At 32.3% G+C, this 14,468-nt stretch overlaps 1 protein-coding gene across 6 annotated transcripts in view; it reads right to left on the bottom strand.

The window, feature by feature from the left end:
• Positions 1-2,235: 2,235 nt before the first annotated feature.
• LOC101895102 (GATA zinc finger domain-containing protein 8) overlaps positions 2,236-14,468 on the bottom strand; it is a 216,679-nt gene continuing 204,446 nt past the window's right edge. For 3 of the 6 annotated variants that reach the window (XM_059129879.1, XM_059129882.1, XM_059129883.1), the window contains 4 exons: positions 12,739-12,876; positions 8,321-8,957; positions 7,623-8,255; positions 2,236-2,901 (listed from right to left, as the gene is read on the bottom strand). In XM_059129879.1, coding sequence (XP_058985862.1) covers positions 2,780-2,901; positions 7,623-8,255; positions 8,321-8,957; positions 12,739-12,876 — 1,530 coding nt within the window. In that variant the 3' untranslated portion in view covers positions 2,236-2,779. 6 annotated transcript variants of the gene reach the window in all.

The raw sequence follows: 14,468 nt of genomic DNA, 5'->3' as shown, positions 1-14,468 counted from the left end.
AGTTCTCAAATAAATTATGGATTTTTATTTTATTAAGAGAATTTGGAATTGTTTTCGGCCCTGTATTGTATAATAATTGGATTTAAGTTGTTACAAAAAATTGTTGAAAATTAGCTCTCCAGTTAAGACTGATTTAAAATCATGGTCGGCGTATAAGTACTGCCAGCACTCATACGTTATGATGACGTATGAATATTGAATATAATTATACCTCACCACATGAGAAATTTTTAACGGAAATTGGATTTACGGACCTCAAAATTGACTCGGCACTTATAAATTGAAATTAGCTTTCAATGGAAAATTGAAGGTGTTTTTTAATAGAATAACATCTGCCAAATTTAATTTGAGCTAAGGGGTTCATAACTTTTTAATTTTAGGAGAATAGAAACATTTAATTTAAGTAATGGTGACGTATGAATGTTAACATTACTAATACGCCGCCTTACATTTTGGTACAATATTTCATTCTGATCTCTAATCAGTATTTTGATTTATGCGGCTCCAAATTGACAACTGACAATGCATTTAAGACTGGCGAATGGTAACGTATGAGTATTGGCAATACTTATGCGTCATAATTTTTAATTTTCAATATTTTATTCGGAATGGAAAATCTAAGTTTTTTTTGTTAATTTAACATTGATCTGTAATGTCATTTAAGCGGGCTTAAAACACAACCATGGTCCAAGTAAATCAGGAACTTCAAACAACTTTTTATCCGGAATCTCTAACCAGAAATTTGGTTTAAGGAGCTTAAATTTGGTTAATTGTTAGTCAGCATTTGGAATAATTAATGCACTTAAATGTATAAATAGTAACGTATGAGTATTGGCAACACTTATACGTTAACATATCCCATTTTCAATATTTAATATCCTGAGTTTTTTCTACTAGTTATTTGTTTAAGAGGGCTTAAATTTGAAACAATAAATTTAAGATTGATAAAAAATAACATATAAAAAATCTGTATTTTTTAAATCTATAATTCTCAGATATTGGTTCATGGTGGCGTATGAGCGCTGACAATACTAACACCCAAAGATATGCCATTCTATTCGAATCAATTTTTTTAAGTTTCAAATTGGAATACGTAATTAATTAATTTTGTCAATCTTGGTATTGGTTCATGGTAGCGAATGAGTGCTAACAACAGTAATACGCAAAAATATTCCTTGTATTCGAATCAATTTTGAGTTGTTATCAGGAGATTTTTCTCTTGAAATTAAGGTACAGAATTTTTATGATTCATTATCTGAAGACTGCATTTAGTATTTTTAATGCATTAACAGTTCAAGCATTATTAGTATTTACATATTTAGATATTCACATATAATTTTAGACATAGGTTCTCGTATGAGTGCTCGGAGTACATATATGTCAATATATTTCATTGGAATCATTTTTTCTTTTTATATAAGAGTCTGTATTTTTAATCCATTCGTTTAAAATGTTTCAAATTTAGTCAAAAATGGGCACGAAATGAATCCGCTTCCTAATGAGTTTATAGAATTTACATTGGTTCATGGTGGCGTATGAGTGCTGACAAAACTAATACGCAAACAAAATTTCATTGTATTCCGATCAATCTTGATTTCATATCAAGAAATGACAAGGCTTGCGATATATCCTTTTGAAATATCATATAACCCACATTTTTAGGACTCTCTGTCTGAAGGCTATCATTTTTATTTTTTAAAATTCAGTTTGAGTTCGTATTCAAACTTCATTATTTGAGCATTTTTTTTAAATTTCGAGCTCTAAAATTTTGCTTTTATATTATAATTTTTTCATATCTATTCTTTGTCACTAAAATTTGAAGCTCTTTATTTGCTACTTTTTTTTGAAAGTAGTGCATTTGTCATTCATGGCGGCGTATGATTGCTGACAATACTAATACGCAAACATGTATAATTGTGTTCGAATAATTTTTGAGTTCATATTAAGACATTATTTTTTTAAAATATATTCTTTTGGATATCATATAACTCGTACAGAATTTTTAGGACTTTTTATCTGAAGACTGTATTTAATATTTGTCATCTTTTGTGCAAATTTATTTTGAGTTCACATTCAAGCTTCATTAGCAGAGCTTTTTTTATATTTCGAGCTCTAAAAAGTGATTTTTATATTGGACTTTTGTTCTGATTTTTTATTTATTTTTTTTTTCTAAAAATTGTTGAATTTGTCATAAACTATCTTGAAAAAATGTTCATTACAAACACTCCACATTAAAATTTTCTTATATTTGATCACTTTGCTATGGAATATTTCACCTTCGGAAGTAAATTTAAATTTAAGCACAATTAATGTCTTCAGTTGATTTTTTATGCAGCACTGTGTAATTCTAGTAATCATTTTTTTGTGTAATAAATTGTTTTTAATTTTTTGTTGTTGTTATTTTCATTTCTAGTTCTTGTATCATATCAAAAAGCTGGATATTTACGTATATGGTTCATATGTAGATGTATACTAAGAGTTATAGCTAATCAGCAGCATAAGTTTGTTAATTAATTAATTTTTCCATTTAGTTTTCAATATTTTAATGTAAATTATTTTCATCTATTCATTTAAATTTAATTTTATTTTCGAATAATATTTTACTAAACCTGTTTTATTTCCAATGTGTTTTTAGTTTTTTTTTTTTTTTTAATTTATTAATTTCCTTAATTTGTTTGTTTTTGGGTTTTCCAAACAAATTGTTTCAATCAATTGTTAGCTCTCTCTCCTTGTAGTCAGTTGCTTCATTTATTTTCCCATCGTTTTAGATCTTTAGCCGCTATACCCGGGTGGGGGTGCCAAATATTGGATTAACATGATTGCGCCGGGTGGTCAACGGTGATGGATTGTTGTTGACACTGCGCCTCGGTGGCATTTGTTGGCAATCGGAATATGAACGATCTGGAGATTGGAAAAAAGAACAAAGGAGTTTGGGATGCTTTGAAATGAAATTCAAATTGGAATAATGTTGTTAATTTGTCGCCATTTTTTTTAGTAATTTGTTGTTGTAGTTGGGTTGTTTTTGGTGTAGTTGTTGTTGTTCTTGTTGTTAGGTTGCATTCTCGTTTTGTTGTATCCATTTTGCGTATTAATTATTTAACTGTGGCCGTGATTCATGCTTCTGCTATGCATTGTGAAATGTTGTTGTTTGTTTTTTGTTGGGATTCAGGAGTTTGTGTAAAGTGCATTTTTTTTGGATTATGGGTGTGGTATTTTGACATTTTTTTAGATTTATTGTCATTCAGGTTTTTTTTTTGTTTGTTTGGATGTGCAGGCATGCGGTTAATTGGGTTTAAGAATTCAATCATAAAATATATAAAGAAACAAATAAAAAAGAAAAAAATGTTTTATTAGTTACAATTCGGTATTTAACGTGGCTTATAAATAAACATATAATTATTTAGTCATGCGTCCGAAAAAAGTCATTATTTCCCAAATAAATAAATCAAAAATGGGTATTTTGCTTTATCAAAACACGTTTTTAACGAATACGGCTCAATTTATTGAAGATCAAGCGGCGTATAACTAACGACAATAATCATACGACACCAATCACCCAAAAACTACACCTTTTCTCAGTTGTATTTTGGATAATTTTTTATTTAATTCGCAACATTCCATTTGTAATTTGAATAATTTTAATTGTAATTCGATAATTACAAAAAAAGTGTAGGTGCTTTCATAATTAGCTTTTACCTAAATAACCCTGTACAACACTATAAAAAATAATTGCTGGGAAAAATTCAGCAGATTATGAAAGTCGTGCTGAAAAATAGAAGACACGTGTGTCGGTATTTTGAATGTTAACATCACAAAGTAAGATACAAATGTTGCCCCTCCTTTTGGCACTATTGCCACATTTTCAAACGTTTTCGGATTACGATTTTTTGGAGTCTGCTGCCTTTAGGTAATTTGTGTCTTCCGTAATATTACTGATAATAACACGAAGATTATTTGGGTACAAACAAATGTTAACCCTCTAGCGAGTCCTTGAAATAAATATGTTTAAAAACTTAATTCAAACGTAAGCGCAGCAAGTCAAAATCGAAAGACATTGAAAGTTTAAATCTAAACAAAACTCCAGGAACTTAAGCATTATAGTGCGTATACCTGTTGTCGTTAATCATACGCCACAAGATTATCATAATTCAATTTGTTTATTTGCACTGTAAAAAAATATGAACAAATCTAGCAGATTACGAAATCAGATCTAAAGCAGAAGACCCGTGTATAGGTATTTTGAACGTCTACATTGCTAAATAACCTCAAACTCTACCCGTCTCTCCGGAATCTTTTAAATGTCCGTATTAAGATTCCTTGAAATTCTTGCATTTTAGGTATATAGGGTCTTCGGAAATATTATTGATATCAATATGTCGCACTTTTTTAGTCACCAAAAGGGCCTATTTGGTCCTTTTTTTCAAAAATTAGTTAAAAACTCCCTTTAACGACATCATAGCAAGTCGAAATATTCTACAAATTTATTTGTCATAAAATTCAACTATAGGTTCCAGAAGACATCAAATGTCCAAACCTTATCAAAGCTTCAGGAATTCAGATACATTTTTAAATCTCATTTAAAGCTGTACTATATGTGAGCTTATGCAAAACACTTCCTTAGAAGTCATTTTAGAGGATGAAGAATAAACCTTTTGTGTCTCGTACCATCGCTCGTTACCGTGATACTGGTAGCGTAGCTCGACGTCAAGGAAGTGGGCGGAAGAAAACAGCAACATCAGCAGAAATGGTTCGAAAAGTAAAGAAGCGACCTGATCGAAACCCACGTCGCAGTGGCCGCGAAATGGCTCGTGAGCTGAACATATCGGAATATTCCATTCGTCAAGCATTGAAAAATGAGCTCGGGGTAAAGCCATTGAAATTCCACAAAGTGCAAGAACTTACACTGCGACAGAAAGAAAATAAACTTAAAAGAGCTAAAGAGTTGCTTCGCTTGGCCGAAAGTGGTGAACTGCCGAATTTGGTTTTCTCCGATGACAAAAAACATTCGTTGTCCAGCAGTTTGTAAACAAAGAAAATTATCGCGTTTACTTGCCAGCTGAAAATGTGCACCTTCGGTTGGCCACCAGAACTCAAGCACCGGCCATGGTGATGGCGTGGGCCGCCATAACAGCCGATGGTCGCTCTCCGCCTCTTTTAATCGACTGTGGCTTTAGAATAAATGCCGAATATTATCGCGAAAATATTCTGGAGGGTGTATTAAAGCCTTGGGCACGCATAGATTTTGGCCGCAGACCTTGGACATTTCAACAGGACTCAGCATCAACGCACTCACCTCAAGCAAGCGCTTCGACGGGAATGGGCCAAAATACCGCAGAACAACATTCGGGCAGCGTGTGACGGTTTTATTGGCCGTTTGAAGGCCATAATTTGTGTCAAACGTGAACAATTCGAACAAATCTAAACTTATTCTAAAATTTGATGCTATTTCCGAAATTTTGTGCTTTCATTCAATGACTTTAAAAAAATTTAAAAATTATGGCGTTGGACTTTGGTGCAGTTTTTTATCTCACCCTGTATTACATAAAAGTACCATCAATGTTGGTTTATAAAAAAAAAAACAGTTTTTAATATTGCTATTGCCGAACTTAGGGCAACATTTCTTATAATTTCTTTATTCAATAACCAGTCCGGATTGTGATTTATTAATGCTCGGTTTGTAGAGTAAAAACAAAAAAAGTTTCGCGTACTTAGGCTTAACATTTTTTAAGACCTTTATGTAGCCTTGACCATATACAAAGGGAGCTTACTATTTTGAGATATATTTCGCAACATAGAATGTAGAGCTTTGAACATTTATAGGGAGCTTTGAAATACTTCACGAGTTATTGATATGGAAAGTGGTCATGCCAGTCTATTCTTTGCTGTAGTGCCTATATATGGATACAATTTTAAATAAATTAAACTTTTTTCGTCATATTTTCAATTTAATTTCACTCCTGTTTTTCGTATTTTGAGTACTTATTAGAAAAAATGCTAGGAACAAAAATTTTGAGGGATTTCAAAAAAGTTTTTTCTGGAAATTTTAAAAAATATGGAAATTGCCCTCTCTATATAGATTTTTTACAATATAAACTTTCAAAACGCCAATAAAACTGTCTTTATACCCTACACCACAAGGTGGTCAGGGTATTATGTCTTTGTGCATTTGTTTGTAACAGGCAGAAGGAAACGAGTTAGACCCATAGTTCCTTTTGATGATCTGCATAGAATCACATTCTGAGTCGATTTATGCATGTCCGTCCGTCCGTCCGTCTGTCCGTCTGTCCATGTATTTTTGTAAACAAAGTACAGGTCGCATTTATTGCCCGATCCAGATGAAATTTTGCACAGATCTTTTGTTTGGCCCAAGGACGAACCCTATTGAAATTGGAGATAATCGGTCAAAATTTAGATATAGCTCCCATATATATCTTCGTCCGATTTGCCTTTTATTGTGCACCAAACGTGTAATATCAGCCCGAATTGTATGGAATTTTACATATACACCCAAATTAGGCCTGAAAATATGTATGCCAAGTTTGATCGAAATCGGTTCAGATATAGCTATAGCTCCCATATATATTGTTCATCCGATTTGTTATTTTTGTCCACCGCCGCCGTAATATGCACTCTGCGACAACAATATTTGGGGAAATATATCAAATACAGCTCAGAAATACATTTGCGAAATTTTATCGAGATCGGTTCAGATTTGGATATAGCTCCCATATATAACTTCGTCCGATTTACCATTTATTGTGCACCAAACGTCTAATATTTGTCCAAATGGGATGGAATTTGGCACTTAAGACCGAATTGAGTCTAGAAGCTAGTATGTCAAATTTGGTGAAGATCGGTTCAGATATAGCTATAGGTCCCATATATACTGTTCATCCGATTTGTCATATTTGTAACATGCACTCCGTAACAACGATATTCAGGGAAATATATCAAATACAGCTCAGAAATATCTTTGCCAAATTTTATCGAGATCGGTTCAGATTTGGATATAGCTTCCATATATATCTTTATCCGATTTCAAATTAATTGTGCACCAAATGGACAATACAATTCCGAATTTAAAAGATACAAATGTTTCGGCATATTTAGTCCTTTGAACTTTAAATTACAATTATAATCATAGCGTGTATGATCAAATTCTCCCATAAAATCTTATAATGGTTATGTGGAGCTCTACAAAATTAGCAAAGTGGTGTAGGGTATCATAAAGTCGGCCCAGCCCGACTTTAAGACTTTCTTTACTGGTCTATTTTTACCTTTAGCTTGGATTTTTCAGTTCATTTGTTGGTATGTGAATCTAATTCCTATATTTTTGAAACTGAGGAAAAAGCTGGATATTGTCCCTCTATTTAGGTTACTTTGGGTTATAAACTTTAAAAATGCCGATACACGTGTCTTCTATTTTTACTTTCATAATCTGATGGAGTTTTCCTGTAGTTAAACGTCTTAAATATAACCCCTGCCTTTGTCCAAAAATTCCCCATGTCCATTAAATTTTTTTAAACACAAAAGAAAAAAATCCATTTTCATGCAAAAAATTCCATTCCACCAAATACAAAAAGTTCGCATTAACCATTAATCATCATCAAGAAGCAACCTACCTCTGAACTTCATACCCTGAGCCTCATTGATGATGGCCGCCAAGGCTGGATGTTGATAACGTTCCCGGAATATGGCCGAACCATTAGGCATATTACCATTCAGAGTACCGTTATTATTGCCATTATTTCCATTCATTTGAGGATGCAGATGTTGCATCTTGACCGGTGTGTGTTGCGGTGTCAACGATGCCACCGGCGATTGGTTGCCATTCTTATAATAACGATTCTGATTTGGATCATACATTTCCGAGTTCATATTGGCACGATTGCCTGACTTAATGGAGGCACAACGATCCTCCTCATTGCGTATCTTGAGGATACGTTCCTGTACGCTATAACGTGAACCATGCAGGGCATTGACCTGATTCAAATTGCTGACTTGTTGCAAGTGTTTGGCACGAAAACTGCCACCTGGAGAGTTAAGCATTGTGCCACGCGATGAACTGACCGAGGTTTCGGTGGAGTCACGGGGAGAGGGTTGATGTTGGTTGGGGGCTTCACGATAACTGGACGGACGATGTGTTGAGGGTGGGGTATCAAGGCCACTGTCATGGGCGGAATAATCCAAGTCTGTGGTAATCAACTTGCTGGAGCTGTTGTTCGAGTTATTGTGGGTAGGCAACATGGGTTGGACTGCAACACAAAAATAGATTTATTCGTTAAATATTTTTATAAAATACCAAATGTTCTAAACTTACCTGAATGTCTCATATCTGTGGGTGCCCTTGGCTTGCGATACAACCAATCACGATCCAATTCGTTACCATTTTCCGTACTCAAATGGCGGAAAATGCGTGGACGTCTTAGCTCAACTTCACCATCCTCAGCCTCCTCGTCGACAATGTGAGTCGAACCGAAACTGCTGTTGATGAATATACGCCTGGGTGAACCGTACAAGCCATTGCAATTCGAAAACGATGAATTCTGCGACGAGTAACCATTCGAGTAACGACTATTGTTACCGCTGGCCGCGGCCGCAGCCGAATAGGGTATCTTCTGCGGGGTTGAATGATTGGTGGACATACCACTGATGTGATTATGATTTTCATTATTTAGGGCACTCAGATCGGGTACCGAGTCCGAGAAGAGGAATGGATTGTTACCACCATAACCACACATACTGTTGGTCACCAGTTTTTGGCCACGTCCAACACCCATACCACTGCCATTGGTCATCAACCAATCGTCCAAAGCACTCGAATAGGTACCACCCAAACCGAAATGATTCGATTGTAGTGAAGCATGTGAGACGGGTGCAGCCAAGGAGGCTCGGGATCTGGGACCTTGGGCTATTTTCAGGGCACGACGACGTTCCTTGGAGGTAATGGTACATTCCTAAAAAAAAAGAAAAAAAAAATAATTAGAAATGGATCAATGTACTGAAAAGGAAACAAAAGCACTTATTAGAGAATTTAAAAGTATTTAAAGGTATACCCCATTGCGTATGAGTGTTGTGGTAATGTATACGCAATCTAAATTTCATTACAAATTTTTATGAAAACTAAAAAATGGAGTGAATATATCTGAGGATCTTTCTGAGCTAAATTATTAATTTTTTGAAAGCAATATTACAAGTACAATTTTTGAAAAACTATGAGAACTGAATTTTATTGACTTAGAGACGAATTTTTTAGATAAACTCGCGAAGAATCTAGCTATGATTTATTGTGTATTATTATTAGAGACAGAAGAAGAACCAGCAAAGAATCTGACGATGATTTATTGCGTTTTTTCAAACGTTTTAGAGAAATCTTGACATTTTCGGATTAAGATTCCTTGAATTTCGTTGATTTTTTCGAACTTATGCAAAATTATCCAACAAAGCATCATTTTAGAAGGTTGACGTTGAGGACAAAAACGTTTTTCATCAAATTTCACTATAAGTCACTAAAGGAAAGTAATCTCTATTTCCAATGGGTATCAAGAAAATAATTGCCCCAAAGTTGCCAAAAAAAAAAAAAAAAAAAAAAAAAAAAACACGAAAATATTTCTGAATTTTTTCAAAAATTTTTCCTCAAATTTTTTCAAGATTATGCAGCATTTTTCAACAAAGCATGATTTTAGAAGGAAGATGTTAAGGAGAAAATTATTCCTTATAAAATTTCACTATAAGTCACCAAGGAGAAGAAATCTATATTTTCATTGTTCAACAAGAATACAATTTAATCAATGTTGCCCAAAAACACAATAATATTTCGGGATTATTTTTCAACAAATTTTCTTCAGCTTTTAGAAGGATGATGTCAAAAACCAAAAAAAATCTCCATCAAATTTCATTATAATTTACTGAAAAATTTAAATCTCTACTTCCATTGTACATCAAAAAAAAAAAAAAAAAAAGCATTAATGTTGCCAAAAAAGCGAAAAAAATTCCAAGTTTTTTAAAAAAAATTTCATTACTGTTTTCAAGTTTATACAGAATTCTGCGACAAAGCATGATTTTAAAAGGAAGATTTCAAGGAGAAAATTATTCCTTATAAAATTTTACTTAAGTCACTGAAGAAAAGTAAACTGGAATTCCACTGTATATCAAAAAAATACTTGCATCAATATTGCCAAAAAAACTAGAAAATATTTTTGCATTTTTCACAAATTTTCCTCAGCTTTTTTCGAGTTTATGCAGAATTCTCTCACAAGGAAGCATTTCAGAAGGATGTCGTCAAAGACAATAATATTCTTCATCAAATTTCACTGTAAGTGACCAAGAAGAAAAAAGCTATATTTTTATTGTATATCGAGAAAATACTTGCATCAATCTCGCCAAAAAAGCGAAAATATTTTTTAATTATTTTGAAACACATTTTCCTTGGCTTTTTTTGAGTTTATGCAGAATTCTCTAACAAAGCTTGATTTTAGAAGGAAGACGTCAAGAAAAAAATATTCCTTATCAAATTTCATTTATATTTTCATTGTGTCAATTGCATCAATGGTGCCAAAAAATATCGAAAAAATTATAATTGTTTTGATAATTTTTTCCTTGGCCTTTTTTCGACATGACGCCTAAAAGTAACATAAAATACCGTTTTAAGTAGAAAATGCCAATAGATGAAATATTCTACACATTATGAATCTCAGAACAAACTATATATGTAAGTTCAATAGCTTTTTAGAAAATTCCATTCAAAATTTACCTATAACAAGTGGAAAATGTGTGTTCACTTCTACTTCAACACATTTCCATTCTTAGTCAAAATCTCCCTTTTATATATTATTTTTTGGAGATAGTGTCAAAGAAAGAAATATTCTACAGGAAATTTCTCCATAAATCTCGGAATAAACCATATGTCTAGCTCTAATAGTTTTTATTAGAATCACATACGAATTTTATATATTACAAGTGAAAATAATGTGCTTAGGTTTTTTACTGCTAATTTCATAATAAAACTCAGAATAAAGTATATATCTAGGTTTAGTGGTTTTTAAGAAAATTAAATTCAAAATTTACATATTACAAGTGAACGCTAAAAAAAATAGTACTAATTTAAGGCGTTCCCATTCTAAGTCAAAATCTCCCTTTATACTTATTTTTTTTGTGAAAGAGTCAAAGGAGGAAATATTCTATATAAAATTTCATTATGAGTCTCTGACCAATCGAAAAGTATACACTTAATATTTTCCTTAAAAAATATCAGTTTCTGTTTGCACTTCTTTTTCTAAAATAAACGAAAATATTTTCTAATATTTTGTTAAATTTCTCTTTTTTTTCGAAACGACGCCTAAAAGTAGCGTAAAATTTCGTTTTACCTAGAAAGTGTCAAAAGACAGAATATTCTACATAAATTTTTCACTATGAATCTTAGAACAAACTTTATATGTAGGTTAAATGACTTTTTAGAAAATTCCATTTAAAATTTACCTATAACAGGTGGAAATTGTGTGTCTACCTTTTTTACTGCTTGTTTGACACGTTTTCATTCTATGTCAAAATCTCCCTTCAATCTTCATTTTTTGGAGAAAGTGTCAAAGGAAGAAATATTCTATATCGAATTTCATAATGAGTCTCCGACCAGAAGAAATTTATATTCTTAATCGGTACCGTAAATAACTAAGATTTCAGTTGGCATATATGTTCCCAAAAAATAAACCTACAATATTTCCATTTTTGGTTAATTTTTCTTTTCCTGTGCCTTTTTTGAGTTAGCGCATAAAAGTAACATAGAATTTTATTTTAGATGGAAATGGTCAAAAAAAAAAAAAAAAAAAAAAATATTCTACCCCAAATTTCAATTTCAAATAGTTTTTAAGGTTTAACCCTTAAAACTATTAAGCCACAGTCCTGATTATTTATTATTTTTAAATTTTGAAAATTATTGAAACAACTTATTCAATTTGTTAAGATCTCTTTCATTTTTCTTTAATCCATTTTTCATTCAATTACCTCCTCTCAGATCCAATTTAAAGCCACACCAAAAATATCCATTATGGTACCACCTAACGTATAAGTGTTGTCGTTACGCATACGACACCTTTCGCTCTTAATGATAATTTAAACTTTTTCGAAAGCTTTTTTTGATTGCTTAAGTCTGGAGTATTCCCCCATTATTAGAATCTATGCAAAATTAAGTTTTCAACCGTAACGAAACGAAGTTCATTCTACATAGTTTTCGATTAGTTAAACTTTAAGATTATCACAATCTTAATTTTCATTAAAATAAAATAACAACTATACTCCTTCCCTCCCTCCCTCCTCAAAAATCACTGACAATTGCAAGTTTGCAATTTTCTTTTATTTTTTCAACTTCCCACGTTTAAACGTTTCTTGGCTCAACGGTTCTTATAGACAATCACCATGAATAGACCGCAAATTTTCATTATGCCACCCCATGTTGCTGTGCTGTGCGCTGTGACGGTGCAATTTAATGGCATTTCATGGGGGGTTTTCGTTGTAAGCCTTCAGTTTTTGAACAAGTTCATTGTCCCACAATCGAGAGCCATTGATGGCAAGCAGAAGGCGTAGCTAAACAAAAAGACTCTTCAGCGGCCTAAAATGTTACTTGTAACAGCGTGTTACAAACACACTTACAATATTCTTTGGAAAAACAAACACACACACACACACACTCTCACAGAGATAATGGTAGGGTATCTCTTTCACTGGACATTTATATTCACTTACCTCCAACAGTTCGAACCAATCTTCGAGGCCTTCATCGCATCGTAATAAAACTCTACCCTCACGTCCCAGAAGTAAGCCAATAGCACTGTAGGAGCGACGATTTAACCATTCCACTTTTTCCACATCAACCAATTTGACCTGTAACAAAGAAGAACAAGAGAAAATAAAATAAAAATGGGTTCCAGTTAAAAAAAGAAAAAAACGTTAGAAGATGAAAAAAGAAAATAAAACACCAAAGAATAAAAGAGTTTGTCCATCAAAGTTAGGTTTACATGTCTGATGCTTGACTGAATTGGTGGCTGGCTGGTTGACTAGCTAGATGTTTGGCGGCTAATCACATCAGACAATGGCATTGTTGATGTGTGCTGGAAACTTTGGCTTTACCATGCTGCACAGCATGACTTAGCTTCGAGATTTTTAAAGGGCTTAAATATTGGCAATAGAAATTAATTTAAATTTCCATCTGCAATGTAGGAGATTTTAAGGGATTTTTCTTTATTCGAGATAATTTAATGGCTAAATAATATTTTTTATTTGAAGCCATAAATATAAGGAAGATAATTCACTTTGAAACCCGTTTTTATCCTGATTGATGTCGTAGTTATCGACCAATTACGCAAGATACTCCTTAATTAATATTAATTATACGCACCCTCGAGTCATTGCAAATGTTTTCCATTTCTTTGTCCCCAGCATGTATAAGTTTAATGTTTTTGTAATGGGTTGTCCTTATTGATCGGAGAAATAAATTTGGATTTTATTTTTAATGCTGACAAATGTAGGGATTTGCAAAAAAATCGCTTAAATGAAAATTTAGAGCCAAAAAATACTCATTGGTTTTATTATTGCTATGAAATTTTATTAAAATATATCTCTTGATGAATGTTTTATTTTACAATTTTTGGGGCTTTAGTGAAAGGCAGTATTGTTTGGAATATAATTGTCTTTGGATGAAGTTTATATCCCCATTAGAACAGAAGATATATATTATTTTCTGGGAACACCCATAAGTTAATATAAATCATACGCACCCTGGGACCATAATCTAAATCACTGTTATAAAATATTTCGGACTAAAACTTTAGAATTTTTTAACGGAAACTCATCACTGAGGTCTATATTTTAAATTTCTAGTTAAGTTTAAATATTACATCCTTAGAATTCCGTGCAATACAACTTTTATTAAATATACATTCAAAGACCAACATCCAAGAAATTTTCAATTTTTTTTCTATTTTTTCTTGATCAAAATTGGTTGTAATTTATTGCTAAAATCAAGCAAATATATCGCTCTAAAGATGTCGATTAATATTTTGAATAATAATAAATATTTACATAATACTACAACTGATTTTTTTATTCCTAGATATTTTTACGTTCGAATATCAAATTAAAAATTAATTCAAATAGCCAAACACAAAATAATTAATTTCCTAACTTTTTGTACATTTTCTGACTTAAGTAAAGACAGTTGCATTTTAAATAAAATTGTCTTTAGACGCTTTCCATAAACTAATTATAATCCTACACATAGAAAACTGCTATGGAAACCTATAATTTTGTATTAGTTATATGGACCGAGGGACAATTATCTATAATCACTATTTGAAATGATTTCGTACAATAAAAATAAAAAATTCCAAATATTTTAAAGAAAAACTCATTGCGGGGCTTATTTAAGTGGCTGTTGTGCTGGTCAACGTATTTCAATGAACCTTTGAAAGTATATT

Source organism: Musca domestica, unplaced genomic scaffold (assembly GCF_030504385.1).
Source record: "Musca domestica strain aabys unplaced genomic scaffold, Musca_domestica.polishedcontigs.V.1.1 7, whole genome shotgun sequence".
Classification (NCBI taxonomy): domain Eukaryota; kingdom Metazoa; phylum Arthropoda; class Insecta; order Diptera; family Muscidae; genus Musca; species Musca domestica.
The sequence above is the reverse complement of the archived record's forward strand: the minus strand, read 5'-3'. Positions and strand labels throughout refer to the sequence as shown.